At 39.6% G+C, this 25868-nt stretch overlaps 1 protein-coding gene across 1 annotated transcript in view; it reads right to left on the bottom strand.

The window, feature by feature from the left end:
• Positions 1 to 16295: 16295 nt before the first annotated feature.
• Positions 16296 to 25868, bottom strand: part of wnt9a (wingless-type MMTV integration site family, member 9A) — a 35361-nt gene continuing 25788 nt past the window's right edge. Inside the window, exons 3-4 of the mRNA XM_036138304.1 lie at positions 24735 to 24997; positions 16296 to 20448 (exon numbers count right to left, since the gene is read on the bottom strand). Of these exons, the coding sequence (XP_035994197.1) occupies positions 19945 to 20448; positions 24735 to 24997 (767 nt within the window). The 3' untranslated portion in view covers positions 16296 to 19944. The remainder of the gene's footprint in view (positions 20449 to 24734; positions 24998 to 25868) is intronic.

Here is a 25868-nt window from a genome sequence, read left to right as displayed (position 1 = left end):
CGTGACACATATAGAGTAGTGACGCCTACAACGCGGTGGGAGTGGTGGCCTGGTGGTTGGGGAGCCAGGCATTTGCATCTTGGAGAGGCTGCAAAGGTTGCCAGTTCAAAACTTAGGTTCCTGATCTAGACTCTTGATCACAGATTGCTCCCCAAGCACTGTTCAGTGTTGGGAGTACACTGCTCCCTAAAGGACAGGTTAAACACAGAGAGAAATGTCCCCTCTGTGGGACTGTAAAGGGAAATCTATTTATTTAAGCTTATAGGTAAAAAAGAAAAAAGTATTGGTATTTGCCGATATTTAACTTCATAGGCAGGGATCAAAACCTAAAAAAAGTTGTCCTTTCTCTAGCTACCTAAAGATTGTTCATTTCTCTACTTTTCAACTCAAGAGATGATGATATGCATAATTTTACACAGACTACTACTGGATGGTCAAATCAGGGAATCTCAGCTATGATTGATTGATTAATTAGCGCCACTTACAATATGGGCCTGCATAGACACAAGACAGCTACAGAAAAACAGCCATATGACCACCAAACAAAAGTCACACTTTAAGACAAGATTTACGAAAACCTAATTACAAAAACAAATGTATGTTACGAAGGATACACAATTCTCTCTCTCAGTCGTCAATCGTAGAGAAATTTTGCTAGAACAAAATTGCCTTAACATATCTGCTTCAGACAACCAGAAATAAAATCTGGATTTTACTGTTGCATCTTCTTAAACAAAATATTTCTCAAATCATAACACAAAGGACAATGAAATATGAAATGAAATTCCTCCTCAACCACATCAAGTTCACAAAACACACAAAAACGTTGGTCTTTAAGGACCCCTTTGTATCTGCCCTGTTCAACCGGCAGAGGAAGTGTACCAGTTCTTAACAGGGCAAACAGTGACCCTAGTCTTCTTTTCATATTAAACTTTACAAAAAAATCAGTTTGAAACAATTTGAATATACGTTCTAAGTTAAGGTTTCTTAAACATTTCCTGCATCCACTGATCTTTATACTTGATAAACATCCTGAATATGACATATGAATAGGAAGCTTGAGCACTTCCATGATTAATTGAGGAAACATTACTTGATACAAAATATCTTCTCCCACATTTTTTGGAGATCTCAAATTGACTTGTGACTACAGTCACTTGAACGTAAGCAGCATGAATGACCAGGAAAAAGTCTCACAACCAACATGATAGCTTTAAAATCCTCAATGGTAAAGTCATATTTTATGTTACTTTACTCCTTGATTTTGATGTCAACAGTTAAGATTACTTTATTTATTAACCACATTTCCACTAAGCCATGATGTGGGTGTGAAACTGTAGTCTAAAAGTGGTTCCATTTTCCTTGCAGCGCTTGTTGCTTTGCTTTGTGTGCCTCAACTTATTGCTTCAGAGACCTCTCCTTAACCTCATGAAGTCAAGATAAAGTGCTGCAGAAAACAGGAGGTAATTTTTTTTTGGAGAATTTGACAGAAACAAGACCTGTAACCAAAGATAGGTGGTCTATCCAAACATGAAAACAACATAAATTACCTTTCAGCTGAATGATTTTTTTTATATAAGCCAAATGTGTCATTATTGTACAAGACTGGTCAAAAATACTCAGGTTTTCTTATTAAAAACTACTTTTTTCCTTTGGTAAACTTGCCCGTTTTATTTCCAATCAGTTACACCTGCCATTTCTGGTAGAAGTTTCCTCCGATGCATTCCAAGATCGGGGCTCATGTTTTCTGTCAACAATTAGAGGAGAACCTCATGACTAAAATGTGAGAGCATTCACAAGAACATTTGAATCTCTCAGGAGCATAGAGACATAAAGGTCAGGTTGCATTACACAATACCATGCAAAAGGAAACTATAACAAAGTTCGATTAAAGCCTCTTGTAGTTGCCACGACTCGGATGACTGAGAATATGCACAGGCATATGACACAGTTCCATGATTGAATGAAGCAGAAGAAAAAGCTTGTTTTTTCCTCCTATAATAAAAGAAAGAAGCAATAGTGAATAAAAGCAGCTTGTGGCCCAAACCACAATCTTATACTGTTTATTTGTTTCTCCGGTGCATGCAGCTGATAACTGATACAACATAGATTTCACAGTTGACAATAGAAACTGCGTGAAGGCAGAGGTTCAACGGCAACTTCAGCCAAATTAATCAAACCAATGGACACATTCTACTGAAACACATGGTTAAAGTCGGGAGAGAGCGCTTGGTGATACAGAAGTGAAATATTTACAGCATCAATCACCTGATCTCAATCTGACACAGCTGCAGCCTATTAGACCCCACAGTAAGCGAGACTGCAGTGAATGCCTTTGGAGAGCAGCGCCACAACAGAGCTGCAGCTGCCTGTAGGTAAAAAAAAAAAGAAAGAAAAAGCAATTTGGCTAGACGCTAAAAGTAAAGGTATTGTGCACAGGTTATTCATAGCATTGCATAGGGAAACTCAAAATGTTAAAAATGTTTATTTTAATAAATTGTTTAGGCAACGTTTAAAGTTTTTCTTATCTATCTTATCTTATCAGTTATTTTTACAGGTCTTGCTTAAAGTTACAGTGTAACAAGTTACAATAGTAGTCGATCAATAAAGTGGTTGAAAGAAATTGAAACTAAATTATACATTTTAAGGGTCAAATAGAAGAGTATCAAGGTTAGGTTTGCGTAGTTGATGTGTGGCAGTTCAGCGGTGATGCAATAGGAAACTCTGGATTATAGTACATCTGATTCTAATGCATACTGTAGAAAAGGTAAGTAGCGTCACAAGAGGGAAAGAAGATGATTTTTTTTTTAAAAATGAACTCATCCAGCCTTGGGGCCAGAAACTGCACCCGCTGCTCTTTGAGAAAAGTGATAATGAAGCAAATTTTCTCACATCTTCAAAAGTCTCCAAATAACAAAAAAGACTTGCTTGAGCAGTCTGAATAAACATTAGATACACCAATTTGGTAAAGGATTGACCTTTTGATACCAAATTTTCAGCAGAATGAAGTGTTTTGCCTTCCTGCTGAGTGCACTTATTTATTTGTATTAGAAGCAAAGGTGACATCATTCTGAACCTGACAGAGCAGTCCTTGTAAAATCTGGTTTACCTTAGTTAAAAAAAAAAACCCAAGAAGTGACATTTTAAACAATTTCTAGTATTTTAGAGCAGGTAGCGGACAAGCGTCACTAAAATAGCAGTCTACATGTGCATTTCATACACATCCTCAAGTCTGAGATTCAGTGCAGGCCAATTATACTCTGCTCCACACTCCACTCATCTCCTCAAAGTATGCTGCTATCACAGTTTCTTACATCTCTGTGCTTCCATTGAGTTCATGTTTAAACATTTCACTGATAATTGAAAATAATCTTCCAGTCACACCAAATAGAGTTGTGGTTAGTATGACCTGGTAATGATTATTGTGCACTCACTAATGATAAATGATGCAGCAGGCTTTAATTTGTAGCAGCATTAAGCTAGCCTGTGGTAAAAGCCATGAACGTTTGTTTTCTTTGATTTTATAAAATTGACACAGTACAAACTTTGCAGAATCAAACAAAGTAGAGTTGGATGCATAGCTTCGGTTTTGCTTAATATTTCATTGTGTGTGTGTGTGTGTCTGTACGTTTAATTCTTTTGCCCCATGTCTTAATCACCCAAGTGAGACCTTGGGTCACTAAGAAGTAGGACTGCAAGGTCTCATCCACCCCAGCTGGCTTCAGCCAAGGAATGAAACTCGCACTGACAGCTGCAGGGCTGTGTTGAAGAAAGCGAACGCAGAGAAAGGCAGAGTGAAGAAGGCAGTTGCTCAACCTGTCGACAGCTTCTCCAATATTCAATAAGTCAAGGTGCAGAGCCATTCCTGCGAGGCTACAGCAGCTCCGTAAATAGTATTGCATGATGAGTGTGTTTTTTTTTTCTTCTTCTTCCACGGTAATCTTGCTCATCTCTCTCAACAAGCCCGCTGGCCTAATTGAAAACACAGACACGAAAAAAAAAAGACCTACGCACAAGTATTACTGACACAAGGAATGTTTCTTTGTCCTGCGTGGCTGTGCTTTTACTGTCCTGTTTGAACATGTTCCAAGTATTTCTGAATCTGTCTATAGGTCGGGATGTTTCACAGGCTTGTTTCATTAGTTCTTAAGTAATAGAAGAAAATTTAGGTTTTCTGCATAAGAAAGTTTCTCATGCTTAATTTTCTAATGAAGTAAAGATTCATTGTGGTGACACAAGTTGAATTTAAAGCCTAATCTACACATTAATTTCCAGAATGGTTAGGTATTTTCAATGCAAAGGCTGGAAAACCATTAGAAAACATTAGAAAAACACATCACCCAGTTCTGGGCTTTTTAATAAGCCCACCAAAGGTTGCTGCAGGAGTTTCCTCCTTTAAAAAAGCGGAATTTCAACTTTCCCACCAGCTACTTTCAATACATCCACCCCACTCCAATTGTGACTTAAGTCTTTGTGGACCCATGCCAGCATGTTAACTCCAGTTAAATCAATGGATTAACAATCTCACCCAGCCCTGCCACACACACACACCGTCAACACCGCTAATCTTAGGGAGCTGACCTCGGCCAAATTCACACAAAATAAAGACGAGCCCCCACGGACAATGTTGTCTTTCCCTTTCTTCTGTTCTCACGAGAGCCTCTTATTGAAGCGACAAACCGGGCTTGTTGAGATTGTAGTGACAGACTCTCAAGCAACTCTGTATTAAACGAAACCCTGCTAACCCTGCAGGATTCAATTCAGTGGGCAAATTCCGGCTACAAAAACAGCCTGGGTGGGAATCCGGCTAAAGCAAACTGTCGCGCATTTGCAGACGGAGTCACTATCTCCTTGACAAGTGTTCCCACACCAAGTTTGTCACCAGAGCCGTTACGGTAGAAATGAGGAGTGAATGTGTGAGTCGCGATTTCAATGTACCTTGAAGGTTTACTCTGTGTTACACGTTCTTGGTTTACGGGCACCAGCAGTAGTTTCACTGCCTTCTGTTATTAAGCAGCACTAGACGTGACCCATGAGCTCAGCGTTGCTGTTGAACCCGTGCCACGCCGTCTGGTCGAGGCAGCGTGCAGCTGTGCAAAAACCTTGGGCTGCAAGGGCCACTTGCACAGACACACAAAACATGTTGTCACACTGTTTGCAATTCCACTTGTCATTCATTCTGACTTCTCCCGGGGCTGCAAGAGCACATTTTCGCAAGAGAGAATGCAGGAGGAAAAGCACGGCCTTTTCCTGTGTTAACATCAGTGTTTCCCATATTTTAAAGCCTTTCCAGGCTGTCATGAGAATGTATGTTCCAAGAGCAACCAGCCATGACCTCTGGTAAAGATGTGTTAAACAAACAAAAAAAAAACTTCATCCCTCAAATCATCTTCAGCTCCACAAGTATATTCTCAGACTGAAGATCTTTGTATTTGAGTAAAAGCATTTTTTTTTTTAATTCATGCTTTGCTTCTTTTAGTTGACGGGTAATCTGTGGCCTCCTATTCCAGGGGTGTGATGTAAAGATGATTAGATGCTGAGGCCCAAATCTCTTTATGTGTTGATTTTCAGAGGACAGGAAATGGTGTCAAGAAAATATCTATTGGGCTAAGCAAACCTAACCTGACGCCGCCAGATAGATTTGCTTCGCATATCCATCTGGAAACCTTCCGTTGAAGTAATTTTGGGAAGGGGCGAACATACTGGTTAGCTGATTGGCCTATGTTGGTGATAGACGGGCCAAATAAACCAATCAGATCAACGAAGCATATGACGTACTTGTCAACATGCTTTGTCGTCGCTCTGTTACGAGCGACGACAAAAACACAACCACAAGCCAAGCTACTCTTGCTGCTGCAGGTAAAGGCTCGTTAGCTCAGCAGAGAAATACTCTGTAATTCCGATAAAAGTTGCTCGATAGCCACGCTAACGCTAGTTTCATCGGCTGAAGCCGCCATGTTCTTTAGACTGAACTGACGCGCTTCTCGTTGCGTCACACCTCAACCCGCCTCAAAGCCAACGCTGATTGGACGTTCGTTTGGTGAACGGCTCCAAATTTTCTTTAACGGAGAGTAGCCAGACTGATCTGCGAGTGAAACCTTGAAAGCTCGCGAGATCAGGATGGTCTCACGAGGCTAAAGCAAACCCACATTTAAAGCAATACTTAAACAGTTTGAAACAAATGGAAATATAACAAATGAGCCTGGCAGAGGACCCACAATCGCAATAAAAAATAAATAAAATAAAAGATTTTCACATTCTGTTCATAAAAAAAAAAAAAGAAATCTCCTCTTAAATTTCTGATCATACATATGAAACCGTGATAACTTTGCCATTTCAAGGTATCTACGTAGGTTTCATCCTGGATGTTTGAGAGCGATACCGATCCGACCTTTTTCCTCTCTTTTCATGTAATTCTACATGCTCGGGGTCAGAGGCGCCTGGTCTAGCCCCGGTGCCGTGTATCCTGATCACATAAGCACGGGGGATAATCCCGAGGACAGCTGGGGAATCTTTACTGCAGAATTGAAGCATGAGCTGGATGGCAGCTTCACAGCCTATCTCTGTAAAGCCCCCCCACGCTTTCATCAGCCTGCCATGGTAGCACTCCTCCTGGCAACACACACACACACACACACACACACACACACACACACACACACACACACACACACACACACACACACACACGCACACACACACACACACATGCACACACACGCACAATTACCACAGCTACAACTGATTTACCCCGTGCCACCACACACAGGCCGTAGCCTCAGGTCAGCACAGTTGCTGAGAGAGACTTCCACCAGTGTACAACTTTCCCTTCGTGTGCTTTTATAGGAGGAGCAGTAGACCAACAACTTCTCCCCATTGTCAATATTTAATACAAACTTGATGCATGAAACAGGTGGCGTCCTGGTTGAAGGAAATTTCCCCGTATAAAAGCTGGCTTTTATACTGTTGACTGTTTTGTAGTTTTGCCTTTGAGTAACCACCGAGTGATCTCCAAAGTACTTACTGTCGAGATAAATGAATGGACTTAGGAGGACATGTCCATTGCATATGTCCACTGGTGATCCATCAAAGCACTGTCATGTCTAGGATATCCACCGTGATAAACTCTTTTCCTGATAATTGTTTCTGCCAGATGACTTAGAGCATCCGTCCCCTCAGAGGTTCTGAGGAACAATTGAGAAAGAATTTGCTCGAGAACCAGGGGTTTATAACCCCGCACTTCTTCTGGCAGGCAATCCAATCCTTCTGGTGAATTTGGTGGTGCATCACCGCCCCAAACCCCAAGAAACCCCGCTATAGGATCTCTGGAGATTTCCCTGCTCCTCAGCTATGTGTTTTTCTGAGCGGAAAAGCAAATGTCCTAACATTATTTATCTCATCATTAGTTTATTTATTATTCCTCTTTTCCAGAAGGAGAACACCAGCTCAGGTCCTTTCGGAGATCATGCAATTTATAGGCCATGCAAAATTATTCATTTTAACTGGCGCAGGAGAGCAGCATGTTAAAGAGGGGGGAAAAAAAGAGTTTCTGAAAAATGAGCTTTGTCTTGTGCGGTTGACATTTTTATGATTTTGAGCAAGCGTTGAAAACCTCTGAGCCGGCTATCATCATCATCCGACGCATTCTGCCGAGAGGCCTCAGTCATGCTCGATGAGCTTTGTCCCTGCAGTCACTGGGAAAATGTGCAGGGACCAGGATCCTGGAGTGAAAAAAAACACTGATCGCTTTTACAGCTCGCCGTATCATGAGACATATTTGAGATATATTACACTCCAGTGCTCATCCTGGTGTTTAATGATTTAAGCAGCTTGTTCTGTGATTCTTCTGAAGTGTTTATGGAATATTATTCAACACATTAGATATAAATGAAACATGCCCCTCTAACAGCTGCGTTGCACTTTGCACTCATCATAACTGAGGAAGTTATTCATCAGTTCAGAGTCAACCTTGTCTGAGCAGAACATCTGCATTGCGCGATGTAAACATATAACAGACTGGGGTGTTTTCCTTGATGAAATGTATTTTTTATTTAAATTTTTTACTTTGGTTCTGTTTTGAAACATAGTAAGCTTATGCTTTTTCACCCCCGAGGAACCAAGCTTTGACAGGCACTTAACGACAATCAAAAACCATAAACAGAGCAGAGGGTAGGAAATACGCCAAGAAAGTGAAAAAAAACATATCAGACTTTCAAAAGAAAAACTTGCAGTTAATCTTTATTATTCACCTAAAATGATGCAGTTTTTTTTATTGTTTCCAGAACGTATACAAACATATTTGTCTTGGAGCCATGCACAAGCAGGACTAAATAAACCGCAGACCTGAAGAAAAGGTCAAAGTGTCAAGCGAGGCTACCCGACCGTAAGTTAGGCATTACCTCTGAACATCTGAAAAAAATCATAGTTTATTCCAAAAAGGGACCTTTTCAATGAGCTTTGCACAACAAAACTGTTGCTAAAGGCCATCATGAACACCCATCACATGACTACTAATAGTTAAAGTGAATACCAGTGATATCTCCTCACCCTGGTGTCTGTTGGTGGGTGGGGTGTTTTACACAAGGGAACATTTTCGTTTCAGTGCGGATGTTTTGGCAGCAGGGCAAATGGGAAACCTGAGGGTTGGAGTGAGTTTGACAATGACCAAATTGTGATAGCTAATCGACAGGGTCAGAACATCTCCCAACCTATGGCTCTTCCCAGTCTGCAGCGGTCAGTGTTTATTAAAAGGGATCCAATTAACAAACAGTGGGGCATCAACCCCACGGTAAAGGGTGGCCAAGGCTCATTGATGTACGTAGGCATGGAGGCAAGGCAAGGCAAGGCAAATTTATTTGTATAGCACAATTCAGTACAAAGACAATGCAAAGTGCTTTACATGATTAAAATATAGCAAAATAAAACAGAATAAAAGCAAGTAGGAATAAAATGTAGATAGAAAAAAAAGAGCAAAAAAGTGGTGATTCAGTTAACTAGAGCAGTTGAAGGCAATCTTAAACAAATGTGTTTTTAATCTTGATTTAAAGGAACTCAGGCTTTCCGCACCTTTACAATTTTCTGGAAGTTTGTTCCAGATAAGTGGAGCATAGGAACTAAATGCTGCTCCTCCTTGTTTAGTTCTGGTTCTAGGTATGCAGAGTAGGCTGGAGCCAGAAGACCTTAATGGTTTGGAGGGTTGATACACTGATAACAAGTCTGTGATGTATTTAGGTGCTAAGCCATTCAGGCATTTATAGACTAACAGAAGTATTTTAAAGTCTATTCTCTGAGATACAGGGAGCCAGTGTAAGGACTTTAGAACTGGGGTTATGTGCTCTACTTTCTTAGTCTTAGTGAGGACGCGGGCAGCAGCGTTCTGGATCAGCTGCAGCTGTCTGATCCACTTTTTAGGCAGACCTGTGAAAACACCATTGCAGTAATCAATTCTACTAAAAATAAACGCATGGATTAGTTTTTCCAGATCCTGCTGAGACATCAGTCCTTTAATCCTAGAAATGTTCCTCAGGTGATAGAAAGCCGACCTAGTAATTGTCTTTAGATGCTTTTGGAGGTTCAGGTCTGAGTCCATCACTACTCCCAGATTTCGGGCCTGATCAGTGGTTCCTAGCTGAAGCAGCTGAAGCAGCTGAAGCTGTGTGCTAACTTTTGATCTCTCCTCTATTGATCCAAAAATTATTACTTCTGTTTTGTTTTTATTCAACTGAAGAAAATTTTGGCACATCCAGGCATTGATTTCTTCCAGGCATTTACTCAGTGCCTGCTGGTTTATAGTCACCTGGTGACATGGTGATGTAGAGCTGTGTGTCGTCTGCATAGTTAGGGTAGCTGATGGTGTTGTTTTTTTATTATCTGAGCTAGAGGGAGCATGTAGATATTGAAAACGAGGGGACCCAGGAAGGGTGTCCTGTGTGGTTGGATCTAACAAAATAATGTAGCTCAAGATGCTGAAGACGTTAATGAGGGTTCTGATAAAAATATCTCAGAATTCACAATGCAGTGAAGTTTGTTGCATATGGGGTTGCACACCACAGGCTAGAGTTCCCACGCTGACCCCAGTTCACTGGCAAAGTGCTGATAAAGAACAAGTGAACATCAGAACTGGAATAAGGTGGCCTGATCCAATGAATCACCCTTCCTTTTACAAAGTGTATAACCGGCCGGCCCAATTTGCATTGCTTATGTGAGAAACACATGGCACCAGGTGCAGCATAATGCAATGTGGAACACAGTGCTGTGAAACCTTTGGTTCTCCTTTCCATGTGGATGTTTCATTGATAGGTACCTATCTGTGGCAAACATGGACAGTTTTTCATGTACATGGAATCCCCTGATTACCTTGCTTTCTCTCAGCAGGATACTATGTCTTGCCACAAAGCATTTCTGGTTTGGGAATGGTCAACCATGAAAATGAGCCCCCCCTATATATCACTATAATTTTTCCCTTTGTGAACTTAAATCTTTGCGATGTTTTTGTCCTGGGTGGACGTTGTGTTTTGCATTGAGTTTGACTTAGTCGTTCCAAACAGAACAAACTTTCTCTTGGGCAACATTGTGCTCACTCTTTTCCTTTTTATGTATTTTTCATTTATTTATTTTTGAAACAAATATCTGAGTTTTGGAAATTAAAGTGAATCTAACTTTAATGAAAACCCAACACTGAGCACAACCGAGCAGGAGATGAGTGCAAAACTTGTGATTCGTGGCTTTGAATCCAAAATCAGCCCGCCACAGGACAATCTTATAATACAGTTATGAACTTAGCACAACAAATTAAAACCTTGATAAATGCCCCACCCAGACCCTATTAGCTTTTTTGAGAACATTGTTTTTTCAGTCAACTATTGTTTTACAATACAAAGGGACACAAAACTGTTAATTCTCACCAGCAATCCCCAGTATAAGTGAATTGATGCTGGAAGACTGAATCCTATGTGATTATTTCCCTGTTTAAGAGTAACCTCACTGTTTTGTATCGATGTGACTGAATATTTCCAATGACACAAGAGGATGACGGTTAGAAGGGGCGCAGTCACACTGCAGCCTCAATGGCAACTGCTGTTAAAGTTTGTATTTTATTTATTTTTTTTACCTCAGAATTAAAACTCATATTAAAGGCTGGCACAGTGAAGGATGTTTGGAGGATTCCAGCCTGCGGAGAGATAAATTAAAGCCCTAGTTTCTCCTTCACCAGTAGCAAGGACCCAGAGGAGTAATAGCTGACATAGAGAGGGTGCTGCCCGTGTACTTCTAATTTAATAACACGTGTCAAGTACCTCATCGGCTTTTTCACTGGTGTTTCAGGCTTTAGAACAGATACGCTCATAATTGTTCTTTGTTTTCCCAACTGGATGTGAAGCTGCCATTCACAGAGCGGGATAATAAATTCCATTTTCTCTTGGATTAATGAGGCTTTGAGGCTTTACAATGAGGCTTCAAGATATTTGAGAGACTGTTGACAGAATAAACTCAGAAATCTTCCAACTCTTATCTGCTCTGGGAAGAGTGTTCAGTGAAATATGCCGTGTGTCTGAATACAGTGAAGCCAAACAATGTGCATATTATGGCATTGTCAGATTAGTTTTATGTTAAATTTGTTTTAAACAGATTTAAAAACATATGTGCTTCAGTAACAGCAATATCTTTGATTTGTTTAAACTAAACAAATATAAAAACGTCAAAGCAAAGTTAGGGTGATGCTCCAAAGGCCCTACAAATCTGTATCAGATCCATACAAATACCTAATTTCAACAATGACGTCTTATTTCATAGCATAAAATCATTTTGGCTTGGCAATAGGCTCTTCTGTAAAAAGGTGGGTCTCACTCGAGATTTTAACAGCAGGTCAGGGATTTGAAATATAGAGCTTCTCGTCACACCCTGCTGCCCTTGCATTGTGCTTGACACTGTAGCATTGTGGGAAAAACGTACTGACGATGAGTTCTGTTTATTTGTTTTCTTGGGAATAATTCTTGGGAATGGTGGTTTAGTGATAGGGTTAAGAGTCCAGACAGCAAGTACACAAAGTCACAAACACGTGGTACACTACACAAGAGGTAGATCTTCAAGTTAAGACTCAGTAGTTGATCTATATCTCAAAAACAAGTGGCACTGTTTAAGTGAATTTAAGAGAGTTTGCCACAACTGCAAACCTACCAAGGCATGGCCGTCCACCTTCACCAGCAGGCTCTTCAAGGCGAGCGTTAATCAGAGAAACATCCAGGAGGCCCACAGTAACTCTGGAGGGATCCACAGCTCAGGTGTGAGAATCTGTTGTAAGGACAATTAGTATTTGAACCCTCAACAAACATGGTGTTTATGGGAGAGTGGCAAGAAGGAACAGAGCCACAAGAAGTTAGCTTAAAGCCATGAAAGGGACACAGTAAAGGTGCTCTTTTCAGATGACGCCAAAATGTAACTTTTTAGTCTACGTGCATTTTAAACACTGCGTTTGCATTGAATCTTTCAAAAATGTCCAGAGAAGAGATCTTTATCAAACCAAGAAAATCATAACAAACATCAATAATCCTCCAAGAGATACAGGTGATAGCCTAATTTACAGGTTAACAAGTTAACTTCTTAAGACCAGACCCCCATTGGTTAAATATAATCTCACTAATCTTTATTCAGTAATTACAAACAACATTTAAACAATCTTTGATAATCTGTGGATACCAAGCTTGCTGTGTTTAACAAAAGAGAATTTACAGTAATGAACCTAGAAACAAAAGAAGGTTCAATTGCTCCCCTAGAACTGGGGGCTGCTGTATTTAAGGGAACAGCAACTAAACCGCCTGGATGTGACCGAAACAGCAAACTATCCACAGCTACCACAAGATTCTGGAGGATGTAGAAAAAAAAACAAAAAACCTTCACTGACTGCAACAGACCTGCCAGATGACAATGTCGCAGCGGTCACTGTGGTTTAAATTTCCTCAGTAAGACACATGCTATAGGGTTTCTTGCCTGAACTCTCAATGCAAGCGACTGTCTAATGTAACTACATGCTCATTCAGGATCATTGTATGATGTAAGTCAATGACTCTATGTTATATGCTGGGTTTCCGTAGACAAAAAAACCCAAAAAACTTTTTAACCAATCTGTTCATATGATTTAATAGAATTGACTTTGTAAAGTGCCTTGAGGTGACGCATTGTGAATTTGACGGTATACAAACTGAATTGCATTGAACTCCAAGACGTACACCACTGGTCCAAAAGCACAACAAAGTTGGCCTACAGTGAAGTGTAGGGGTCTCACAGGTATGCTCTGCTTCCTGTGTTGCAGGAAACATGCAGCACATGCAGGTCATGATGGATTCCTTAGAGTTTAAGGAAGTCGTGGGAGAACACATCATGCCGCCTGTTAGGAAATGGTACCTTAAGTGTCAATGGACCTTCAAAGAGGACGATGATCCCAAGCATATCCTAAATACAATCTGAAAAACTCACAGAGAAAGAAATGGCAATTAGAAGGATTTTATTGACACAATATTTTAAGTCTTTGGTGCTCAGACCTCGGCAGGAACATTATTGCTGAATTATACTTTAATATGCATAAGTAGATGTATGAGAACAGGGATGTCCCCCCCCCCCCCCAGGTCTGAAACTGGTGGTGGAGTGGAGATAGAAGAAGTTTGTTCAGTCCATATAATGATCTGTTTAAGATAGATGTCCAACTTGATAAACACAGGTTTGCATGAACTGTCCATGATGAGCAAGCTTGAACTGACTGTGGAGAGGAAAAACTCCCCTTTGGGAAGAAATCTCTGGCAGAACCGGGCCCAACATGGTGGTCTTCTGCCGGACCAATAACGAGGTGATAGGGAGTGCTGAAGACTGGGAGAAAACACTCTAATGGGTTGAGGATGGAGGAACATCTTGGAAGCTAGATGAACTCAGCTACGATGGTGGAGAAGGGGTTGGGGGTGGGTTGAATCGGACATCTGATTCGAAATCCAACATGCAATCCGTTTGCGCTTGCTGGTTAGCAGCTGAGACGTGGATTTGAAGTTGCTTTTAAGATGAGCGCGGGATGCTGATTAGCTTCATGGAGGTGCGGTTTGTAGCTGATTGGCTCACATCAGAGGTGGATCGGACTCTGATTGAATGGAGGCAGATGATGAGTTTCTTCAAATGAACTTGCGCTTCAGCTTCATGTCGATTTCAATACCCCAGTAGTCTTTAAAAGCGTGGCTAAATTGGAGAAACCGCTTTCTTTATATATTGTTTCAAGCTATTAAGATTGTTCTCATTTGATTAGTTTGCAAACAGCTGACAGTTTGTATAATGTGCCGCTAAATTAATTTGCAGAGTGGCTGAAATAGTTGCAACTGTTTGCGTTGTAGAAAACTAACACTGCAATATCAACGAACATACCACTGCCATAATGACACATTATGTTTGCGGCATCATGTCGTGAGGATGTTTTTCTACTCACAGTTGATAGGAAGGTTGATGACGCTGAATACGGGGCAATCCTGGAAGAAAACCTATTAGATGGTGCAGACCTGAGACTGTGGATGAGGTTGAATTCCTGCAGTACAACAACCCTGACAAATCTTGCAGAGGTATGAAATGATATGGATCAAATTTGGGAGACAATATCCAGTTTTATGCTGTACTGTGTTGGGGCAGGAGCATCACTGTTGAAGACAAAAAACAGACTGAACAAACTGATCAAAAAGGCCGGCTTAGTGGTTGGATTAAATCTCGACTCAGTGGACATTATTATGGACAAAAGGATGATGAGTAAACTTAAGACTGTTCTGTCTCTCAAGGACCACCCTCTCCACAGTGTCTTTAACAAACTCAGGAGCTCTTTTAGTGGCCGAATGGTAATGCCTCGTTGTCTAGCTGAGCACTTCAGAAACTCTTTTATCCCTGCTGCAGTGCGCTTTTAGAATGAGCACTTTGTATGATCTAATATTTGATACTGACATTGACACTGATGTTATATTATAATGATGCGGCACTTTTATTGTGGTCTATAGCAGAGTCCAATTTGAGTGTTTTTTCCCAAGTATATACTGTATGTGTTTTTTTACATGTCAATGGCAACTCAAGTTCCCCCTTGGGGATTAATAAAGTAAACCTTAACCTTAACCTGAAGCCCCATGTACACTACCCTTATCAAACCGATCCATGCCGAGCTCGGACTGAGCTTGAATCAATTAACCATGCCGAGCTTGGTTCTGATGAACGTTTACACATCACCCTAGCACGGCTCCTCGCCTCCTGGTGATGATCTAGGGCACTACTGCTCTCTAGGATTGAAGGAGGGACTCAAGCAAATCAAAATGACGGCGCCTGCAACATTCAGGAAGTTATGTTTGGTTATAATTGCTTTTTGCAAAGAGCCAGGCGAAGAAGGCAACCTTTGGTGAATTTACTTGACAGAGTCAGCTTTTGGGACGTGGATAAGACAACCGAACGTCCAATCAGGGCTTACAGACGCAGGAAACAACGACAGACGTTGAGGTTCATCACACTGCTAAGCAGAATCATCACTGAAAATCGTGTGGCACGGTAGGGAAGCTAGTATTATTATGAATGTCTGAAACTGCAAAATTAGTCAGCTGACTGTAAGGAGATGATGCTGTCTGCTCATGCGCTCTTTGTTATCTGAGAAACGAGCCAGTGAAAAACCGTGCCAGGCCCACTCATCGAACTGGTCTAGATTTAGCACGGTCCGGTTGTGTCTGGCACGGTCCAGTTCAGTTTGCGATCCATTTACACTCGAAAGTTATCTCAGTTACCAAGCTCGGACTGGTCTCGGCACGGTTTAAAAAGGGTAGTGTAAACGGGGTATAAGATGACTACATCTGAACTATGTTGCAAAAAAGAATAAGTACACATTTTAGTCTTTATGCAGAAAGCTGGTAGAGAGACACATAGATGGCTTGTAGTTGTAACACCAAGTCCTTTTTTTCTACTATAATAAATTATCGACTCAGGAGCTTAATTCCAATGCACACCACACTTTTCAGATTTGTAGAGCAAAAAAATAAATAAAAAAACATTATCCCTTTTCTCCCACTTCACAATGAAGAACTATTTTGTGCTGCTCAGTCACATAAAATCTCAGCAAAATGTGTTGAGGTCTCTGGTTGTAATGGGACAAAATACAAAAAAGCTTAAGGAATTTGAGAATTTTTACAAGTCACTGTGTTAAAGAGCTTAGACGACACTTACTGAGAAAGTAGTAGATTTTTTTCCATACATTACTAAACTACTTTATATGCTACAAAAGACAAGAAATGATGGGAATGCAAAAGTTACAATTTTAGAATGTCATTTATTATTTCAGAATTTTTTTTTTACGCCTTTGTTATACAAAGATGTTAAATAACTTAAATACATTCTTACCAGTCATTCGCAATCTGTTTATACCTACAAGCTATACACATGAGGTAGAGGGAAAATAATTTAGAGTTCCCATAAGACAAGACTAGTTGGACATGGACAAAAATTCAGCTGGTGTAATAGTTTCACAAAAATAAAATACATAGTTGGTGTGTTTTATGTGTTATGATAAGCACAGTATAAATCCTAACAAAATGCAAACAAAGTCGAGTATAAATTGGTTCATACAGGTGTGGTCATCAGTTAACACTGCAGGAGACTATATAGATATGGTTGGATGGCTACAATGACAAAATTAATAAGCTGTTTTACAAAATAAGTCAATCAATAAAGAACTCTGGATGACCGTGATTATATTAAATATCTAAATGTACAATGATTCAAAATTCTTTAGGATTTATTAGTGCTTAGGTATTAATGTTGACATGAAATGATAGATTGTAAAAGATATTGCTTTGTGAAGCCTCCACCCCAAAAAGGCACAAACAGCCATAAGGGAAAAAACATATAAAATCCAGGATATAAAATCAATTAATTTTTTTTAATATATTTATATATTTACACTAAACACATGCTTATAATATTTTCCAAAATAACTTATCTCAATCTTTTCTACAAAATAGAATTTTATACATGATCCACTGAACACTAAACAGTGCAGAGCTTTGTTTTTGTTTGTTTTTTTGAGAACACAGATGACCGTGAAGTCTAAATATGCATCATGCTCCTCGGTTTTTCTTTAACAACTTGTAGGCCTATGTACAAATCAAGAACACGCCAAAGAATGTACTCTGCGTGGACTTAGTATATCTGTCATATCCGTTGCAAATCCATTTAATTTAATAATAGAGAGCCTCACAGTGTTTGGGCCAAAAAAATGTGGAAACAAAAAAAACAAAAAAGAAAAAAAAAAAGAAAAACACCACCACCACCAGAAGCTGTGGGGAGCAGGCATTTATCCTCCGAGTCCCAGCATAGCTATTATGGTCACCATGTAGCGTGCAAAGTTCTGTGTGTGTGTTTTAACCAGTCTTTATTTGGAGTGCCATCTCCTATCAAAATGTTTGGAATTTGGCACCTCAGAATAATTAAGCCTAGCGAGGTCCACATCCTCAAGCATGAATTTAATGCCAAAGTTGGAGGAATTCATTAAATTTACTCGGATGATCTAATTATTTTATAAGCAATTGAAACACAGTGATAATCTAAAACCAAATAACATTGTTTTTTGTTTTTTTGTCAATATGTATGTTTTAAAATAACATGTGCCTCAGTTTTGTCTCTATACCACAGGAGAAGAAACCATTGCTATTTACATTAAAAAAATTAAATAGAAAAATTCTGCACTTGATTGTATCCATAAATACAGATCTAAAATACTTCAAAGGGCATTTGGGCATCAGTGCGTGAATGGTTCTATGATAGAAAAATGGGTCCCTCGCTCAGTAGTTAATTCAAACCAGAATATGTGAAACGTTACCATTTGCACTGTCCTCCTAAAGATGTACAACACCAAAATGATTTCTCCCCTAGTGAAGGGCCATTCTTTTATTGCAGTAGTATAACCCAGGACTAAAATGATTTGCAGATATACCTTTACAGAGAGCTGCAGCAGTTACTTTGTTTGTTTTAGTGAGACTATTCTACTGCAATACAAGATTAATGCATTTTCAAACTTTTCTTTATATATAAATCTTTACCCGGGGTGCTAGTAATAGTGGAGGTAGTTGTACATTGATAGTTTGGGGTTTTGGGTACTGCACTTATTCACTTTCAGTTGTCTTGCACCCTTGTGTTTTTCTCGTTAAGCATCCAGTGAGCCTAACTTGTCCTAGCGCTCTGTTAGCCCTCACAGACCGGGAGCAAATCTTTCACAGGGACCCCACAGATGGTATTCTTCTGATTCAATCTTAAGAAAGCACAACTGTACATTTCTTGAAATGTCAAACTTTAGCTATAAAGTGTCACTGTAATGTGTAGAGTCCTAATAAGACCCGATGTGCTGACCTAGTCACTTAAAGTAAGGGGGAAAGGAAAATTAACTCATGGATAAATACAGTTTCACCGGCTTCCAATAGAAGACAGTGGTGAAATTATAGTTTTTTACATTTAGGTTTGTGGAACATCACAAATATCAGCCGTATAAAAAACAAAAAAAAAAACATATGCTTATGCTAGCTACAAGGCATAAACTTAAGATTTAGACTTGAGCAAATTTGCACACCGTCAGGTTGAATTTCAGTCTCAATTACCCCACACTGTTTAAACTTCTACTGCACACATTGCAATATGGCTCAATCAAAATTGTGGCAGCGGAAGAGAAGAGGCAAATATGGAAATGGTAGGGAGTTACATTCCTACAGTTCTCCACAGTCTTCTTTACAACATAACATATAAAAAGAAAAAAACCCATAAAAAATATGAAGCTGCGCAGAGCTCCATAAAGTCTGATCGGAGTCACATGCCACACGTCTGCTGTTTTATACGATAATCTGCTGCAAAAATGCTGGCTTAAACCACTGCTATCTCAAGTCTCAAACTGTCCTTGTATGTTTTTTTTTTTTCAGATCGTTTAATCTTCATAGATATAGTGGTTTAAGTTATTCCCTGAACACTGGTTCGCTCAAGGCTAGGAATAGCCTAAACTGATTGGTTTAGTTGTTGTTTTTTTTGTTAATGCACGTACAAACAGTTTCATATAACATCACGGAAAATAAAATTAAAAATCCTCCTGCTGAAGGAGTAGTCCCAAAGGATCTATAAATTATCCACAACAAGTCATCGAGCACAAGTGTGTTGCTTTCCAAAGGCACTTGTCAAAATGGATTTTTAAACAAATAGAGAAAAAGCACACAAACAATACAATGTTTGCGTTTTTAGTGGTTTGTTTAAACATAGATAAGTGGCTTGTATAATATCACTAAATCATAACTGGTTTTATTTACATACATATGCAAACATACCGTGTGTGAGTGTAAATATGTGCGTGTAGAGTAACTCTTACACCCTGTCTTTTTTTTTCCTTTTTCTTTTTTTTAACAGTCTTAAAATATAATTTTAACTGGAATAAAAATATCAACTCTCAAACTTGGCTTATAAACTACAGACACACAAGGTAAACGCACACACACACATATCAACACACTCACACACTGGTTCTTTTGGCAAAGCCCAGGAGAAAAAATCAGTCTGTATCATCGCCTTTACATTTGTTATACGTGGATTATTCATTTTCTTGGAAAACGTTGCAAATAGATTTCTGAGACAGGTTAAAATATATTTCTTTTTCCTCAAGGCAATGCTGTGATTTAAAAAAAGGCTTGAGATGGTGACCCAGTTGTCTGAGAAAGGTTTTATTCTGCAGGACCCCTGAAACTCTAACCCACATAAATCCATCAAAGTGCTTTTTGCTTTTATTTAGCTTGCTTCTCAGTTTTCTGCCGAACGCTGTTCTGACAATAGCAGCACAACTTCAGATGAGAACAAACCAACCAGTCTTCTTCAGCCCAGCCATCGTCGACTGGCTCCGCTGATTTGTGGGGTAGGTGGGCTGTTGCCGCTTTACCCCTTGCAGGTGTAGACTTCCTCTCGCTGCGTGCACTGCTTGCATTCCACGTAGCAGCACCAGCGCACCTGACACTGGCAGGGTCCCGTAACCTCCCTGCTTTGTGTGTTGTGGCCCCGGCCGCAACAGATAGCGTCACAGTTTTGGTCCTTGTAACATTTGCGTGCCGCGGTGCCTGCTGAGTATTTGCTGGGTTTGCAGAAACTAGGTGAGTCTTCGATGTGGAGCAGATCCATAGTGCGGGGTATCTGATCGCTCAGACCAGGCAGGGAGTGCTGCTGCTGCTGCTGTTGCTGCTGCTGGTTTCGGCCGGTGGAGATGTCTCCCTCTCCAGTGGCATCATTGGTGGGGCTGCCAACCTTGAAAGAAGTCTCGTAGCGCTGCTTCAGTCGCTTGCCGATCTCATGGAAGGGTAGCAGCTGCCTCCAGCAGGTCTGGACAGTGCAGGAGCCAGAGACGCCGTGGCATTTACAAGTGGTCTCTACTCCAGCCTTGATTACCTAGAGCAGAACCAAAAGATTGTTGTTAAAAAAATTAAAGGCACAAAAGCTATGTAATTTAACAACCCTTTGTTTAATAAGCAAAACCTGGTGGAATCAATTTATGTTGACAATTATTTCAAAAGGGTGGAGCAGAGTTGCTTGGGAGTGGATGACTATTACATTAGCAGTTTGTTTTGATAAAATGGCCAATTAGAGGGTTGGCTTGTAACATAAAGGAGAGCATTATAATGTTGGACGAAGACTTAATAATGATAATTAAGAGTGTGGGAAACCTGACTGCAGTGGATTCGAGTTTTAATTTATTTTATAGGTATTATCATACCTGTCAGGGGAGATTATAGCAAGCAAAGTTGCACAAGCATTGGGGAACTTTGTGGCATGTGCAGCAAGTGGAATAATACATGGTGGACTAACACAAAGTTGTGCATCGTTGTGAAGCGAAATAACACATGGTTTTCACATTTTTCACATATTAAGACTAAAATGAGTTGTGTGCATGTGTATGAATTAATGCTTTAAGAGTCCCTTTTCTTTGCAAAACAAATCAAGCTCAGTCAGATTTGGTGGAAAGCCTCTCTTAACAGGTCTGGACTTTGACTGGAAAATTCAAACACATGAAAATGATTTTACCTAAACCACGGACTGTACATTTTGAGTCATTGTCCTGCTGAAAGGTCAACATACACCCAAATTTTTTGCAACCTCTAACAGCTTTTTTTTTTCAGGAATTTCCCAGTATTTAGATCCTGCCTTTCCCACCATTATATCTGAAAGGCTTCACTGTCTCTGCTGTCTGCTGTGTAAAAAACAAAAAGAGAAGAAAAACAACACACTCATAGGATGGTGCTCCACGTTTCACAATGGAAATGATAGTGTTTTGCATTTTGGCCAGTAAGTTAAATTTTCGTATTAGATGACTCAAGTACAGGGTTCCAACTATTTTTCCATTCAATACTTTCCCAGACTCAAAAAAAAAAAAAAATCCCCCATTTGGCTTTTATGACATTATGAACATGTGAGTACAAAACTTTCACCTTGCGTCTCATTATCGAATAGAATAGAAACATCCTTTATTTAAAGTGAAAGGCAAACGGAAGCAGGCAGACACTAACAAAGGTAAACATTTAAGAGCATAAACTAATAATACAACAGAACAGTAACAGTTTGGTATCTGGACAAACTTAAATCATTTAAAATGTGTAACGCTGAAAAAAATATGAACTGGACTATCCTAGATCAAAGGCAGGCGTTTGAAATCCCAGTTTGTGATATCTTCATTTTACAAAACTTCCGAACACAAGAATTTAATGGGGAGCTAAACGCCGTTCAAGAACTTCGGGCTGAACTTTAAACACAGAGGTTTAAGGATCTCGGAGACAAAAAAAAAATGTGGCATGATTGAATTTTTATTGTTCAATTAGCATGGACTTCTCTGTCTGTAACTTAAAACATTAAAAATATCAATGATATGAATTAAACCCATGCAAAAAATAATGGTAATAATCTAAGCAGGAATAATTTAAAAAACACTTTTCCAATAAATTCAGATTTTTTTCCTTAGATTATAAAATCATAGTATTTTGTTCAGACTCATGTTTCATTTTCCATAATTATACCTATCTTGAGAATTGATAAAAATCTAATTCAATACATCCCATAAGTTTGCTGTGTTCTCATATACATGTAGCATACTGCACACAGGACTTCTAATGGGAGTCTTTGAGCATTTGAACTTCCCTGCCTCTCTTGCATATATTGGTCAGGTGAAAAGCCAATAGTTATCCTATTAACAGATTTTCCCACCTGAGCTGCCGATCTGTGATAGGACTTGTGGAAAAATTCAAAGAGATTGAGTACCTTGACAGCTTAGTGGTTCTACAACCACAACAAACGGCTTTATCTACTGTTAACTTAGCAGTTAAAGTTCATTACAAGTTGAAAAGCAAAAGCCGAATAAGATAAAAACTCAGCAATAATATCCTAAGTATGGTCTGAAGAGAATCTGCATTTTTTTCTCTCTTTTCTCTAACTGAAAGAGATCTGGGAACAGGAAGTGCATATTCATCACACCAGCAGATCAAGGAAATTTGACTGGTCAGCTTTTAAAAATGCTTGGTGCAGAGGTTAGCACATTCCAGTTTTCTGCTCAGTGTAAGAATGTATTCAGTGCAAACGTGGTGGGCCCAATTCCTTCAAATGTGGAAATTACACTTGCACACAAAAAACTGATTATATATGGTGTTGTAAATTTTGATCACAAAAAAACCTTGAAAGTCAGACCTTACATACTTTTGTGTCTGATGACATTTGGGAAGTGACCTTATAGATTAACTAAGTTAGAAAATTTAAGAAACGTGTCCCAGACCCCAGCTTTTCTTTGATTGGACAACTTACAACCATTCCTTCTTTTATATGCTGATATTAAATAGGCTTCTTGGATAAAATCAAAAAAAATTTGCTCACCATAAACAATTGATTGGCTGTGCCAGAGCAAAAATTAGCCTCACTCCTGATCTAACCTTTGTGAAAAATCCAAATACTGACTAAAGAGTGGGTTCAGAGTTCACCACATTGACAGCAGTGGTTACTCAAACACATTCAAAGCCAGATTTTAGAGGGTCCAAGACATCACTGTATAAACTCTTACCTGTTGTTGCTGCAAATGTAAATTCTCCAAAGAATTTCATTAAAGAAAATAATAAGAAAATAATATCTTTTTGTAAGGGGTTGTTTTGGCAGGCCATATTTCCCTCCTCAATAAAAAGTGTTAGGTACGGCTCTATGTGGCTCTATTCTTTTTATAGTTTATTTAAAAAAAGGGACCATGTACAATTAAAACATAAATGTTACCATTTGATGCATTGTAGCAGAATAAGCCAAAGGCTAATTTGTATCTGCAGTCCCATCTTCATTTGGGGAACTTTTCAAACACACCCCTGCTCCCTCCATCAACATCTCTCTTCTCATTACAACACTCTGTCACAAATCCATTATTATCGTATTATGGCTAGTGGAAATATTTGTGTTGCAAGATGTCAGGCGGGCGAGGCCAAGCTGACCCAAGGCTTTAACCTGGTGGCGCTATTCATCATCCAAAATCAGTTTGTTTGAAAACATTCACGAAACAGCTTCATTAAATGAGCAGAACTTATGAACATAACACAATCCCACGGTGAAGTTAGTTTTAGGGTGGATTTTGGAAATTCACGCTCCACAGCTTCAACGCCGAGCGAGCAGACAGAGAGCGGCAGCGCCAGATCACCTCCCTGTATCGGCTCGAACAGGAGGGAGATGGCGCTCAAGCAGCCGAAGCCACAAAGCACGTATATCCAATATCCAACCTAAAACTAACTTCACCGCGGTTCAAACCGGGGTTATAATTGTATGGTACTTCTCCATAAATGAACTTCAGCCACTCTGATTCTCTCATCCTTCGGAAGTAAGTAGAAACTTCCATCAGTTTTTGAGCAACCTTGGACAGAAATGCTCCCCTTTTTAGTAGCCATCCTCTGCTCGAGTAGAGCAGTCAGACATGCTAGCGTTACTCGCCATTAAATTAGCTGATCGTGTATCAGCTGGGGCGAGAAGGATGAGGCGAGGGGGAAGTCTGTTTGCTTGATGGTGTGCTCTGATTGGAGAATATGAATTACCAGCTCTTGTCATTCACACGGCCTCATCAGTGCCCAACCGATCATATAAACCCCCAAAACCACAGAAAAATTAAATTTGCTGTTATGGCACCTTAAAGCTGAACTCTGACTTTTCAGTGATTTTACCCTCTCAAAGTTTCCTCTTTTAGGCAGTTTTTTCCATTAGCCCTTTAATATTTAGGTCCCTAAATGGGATATAATTCCTAGACAGGAAAACTAAATGTTTTAATTTTGTGGTTAACATAAACATTTAAAATATTCTCTATTTCTTCAAATGCTCTCTACTACTGTTCCATTCCAGCTTCTTTATCAGTGTATCCTGGTTTGATTCATGTGCGCTGTAACTCTACCAGTGTTGATATTGTCAAAGGAAATTATTACTTTAATGAAATAGAAAGTTTGAGATGACATCTGTGGCAAATGTAACGCTATGAAATCACTTTGTAATAAATTTAACTTTCTTGTAATGCTACTCCCTACAAAGGTTTGGGACACGTCTCAGCTGTTCGTAAAAAAACAGTCTGGACAAGATTAGATGAACTTAAAAGAAAAATTCTGCAAACGGGAAGATATCTTGACTTCTCTTTTTCTTGAAAAAAAAAACAACAAAAAAACAAAGAGAGCTTTCCTTACCTTCATCCCCACATTTGTGTTGTGCGTGTCCACACGTGCACGCAGGTCCTTGTTGGAGCGTTTGCCCAGAAATTCCTTGACAAACTTGTTGGCATACTTGAGGTTGTCTCCGCAGCCTCCCCACTGCCAGGCCTTGCGGTTCTCCAGATCTGGGGCTTCGTCACATGTGCAGCGCTCCATGCGTCCTGCGCTGCAAGCTTTGGCTAGGGCGTGTGTTAGGCCCGCAGAGGAGATGGCGTACAAGAAGGCCGTCTCTTTGAATCCTGGAAAAGCATTTTGAAGAAAAGGAGTGACAATGCAGTTTTACATATAAACAAGAAGAGTAAAAAAATGTAGCATTAACATTTTAGTAAGTTTGTGGATTTTTTTATGCATTTGCTAATAATTCAAGAGGGATGTAATCTTCAGGTTGCTATAATTATGATCTTCAAGCAACTTTCAGACTCAGTAAAAGATCCCTCACTTATCACTTCTCAAATATTAACGTATTAAGCAAAACCCACTCTCAAGCTCTTAAATATATTTTATTGTGTACATTTAGTCTCTAGGAGAGCAGAAAAGTTGAATTTTGTCTATACTGTTTAGATATATTTATATTTTGTGTCATATTTTTAATGCCAGTCAGTTCTCTGTTATGTTTTCTAAACAACAGTATTTGCTTTGGAGCTGCTAAACAAGGTCATGGAATTCTGGCTAACCAATTTCCCGAATCCGGCATTTCTTATGTTTTTCGCTGCAGTTTTATAGTCCACGCAGAAGGATGCTACAAGTGGATAAGTGAAAATGTTTGCTTGTCGGGTGTGATTATTAATCCACACAGGCATGAAAGGACTGGAGATAGGGTCTATAGGAAATCGTGCTTGTTTTATTTAGACATTTGTACATATGTTCATTTTAATCATGAAATTGTAAATCATATGTTGGAACACCCGCCTCTCGCCCATTGAATGCTGGAGATAGGCACCAGCACCACTCGCGACCCCATGAGGGACAAGCGTGACGGAAAATGGATGGATGGATGTTGGAACACTTTTACATTTGCAATTACTTTTGTAAATTGTTGTAATTCTATGTGTTTAAACATGTCTCTCTTATAAATGAGACTCTGAGCCTCAAGGGACTAACCTGTATAGA

Source organism: Fundulus heteroclitus, chromosome 6, assembly GCF_011125445.2.
Source record: "Fundulus heteroclitus isolate FHET01 chromosome 6, MU-UCD_Fhet_4.1, whole genome shotgun sequence".
NCBI lineage: Eukaryota > Metazoa > Chordata > Actinopteri > Cyprinodontiformes > Fundulidae > Fundulus > Fundulus heteroclitus.
Note: the sequence above shows the minus strand (reverse complement) of the source record. Positions and strands in the feature narration are given on the sequence as shown.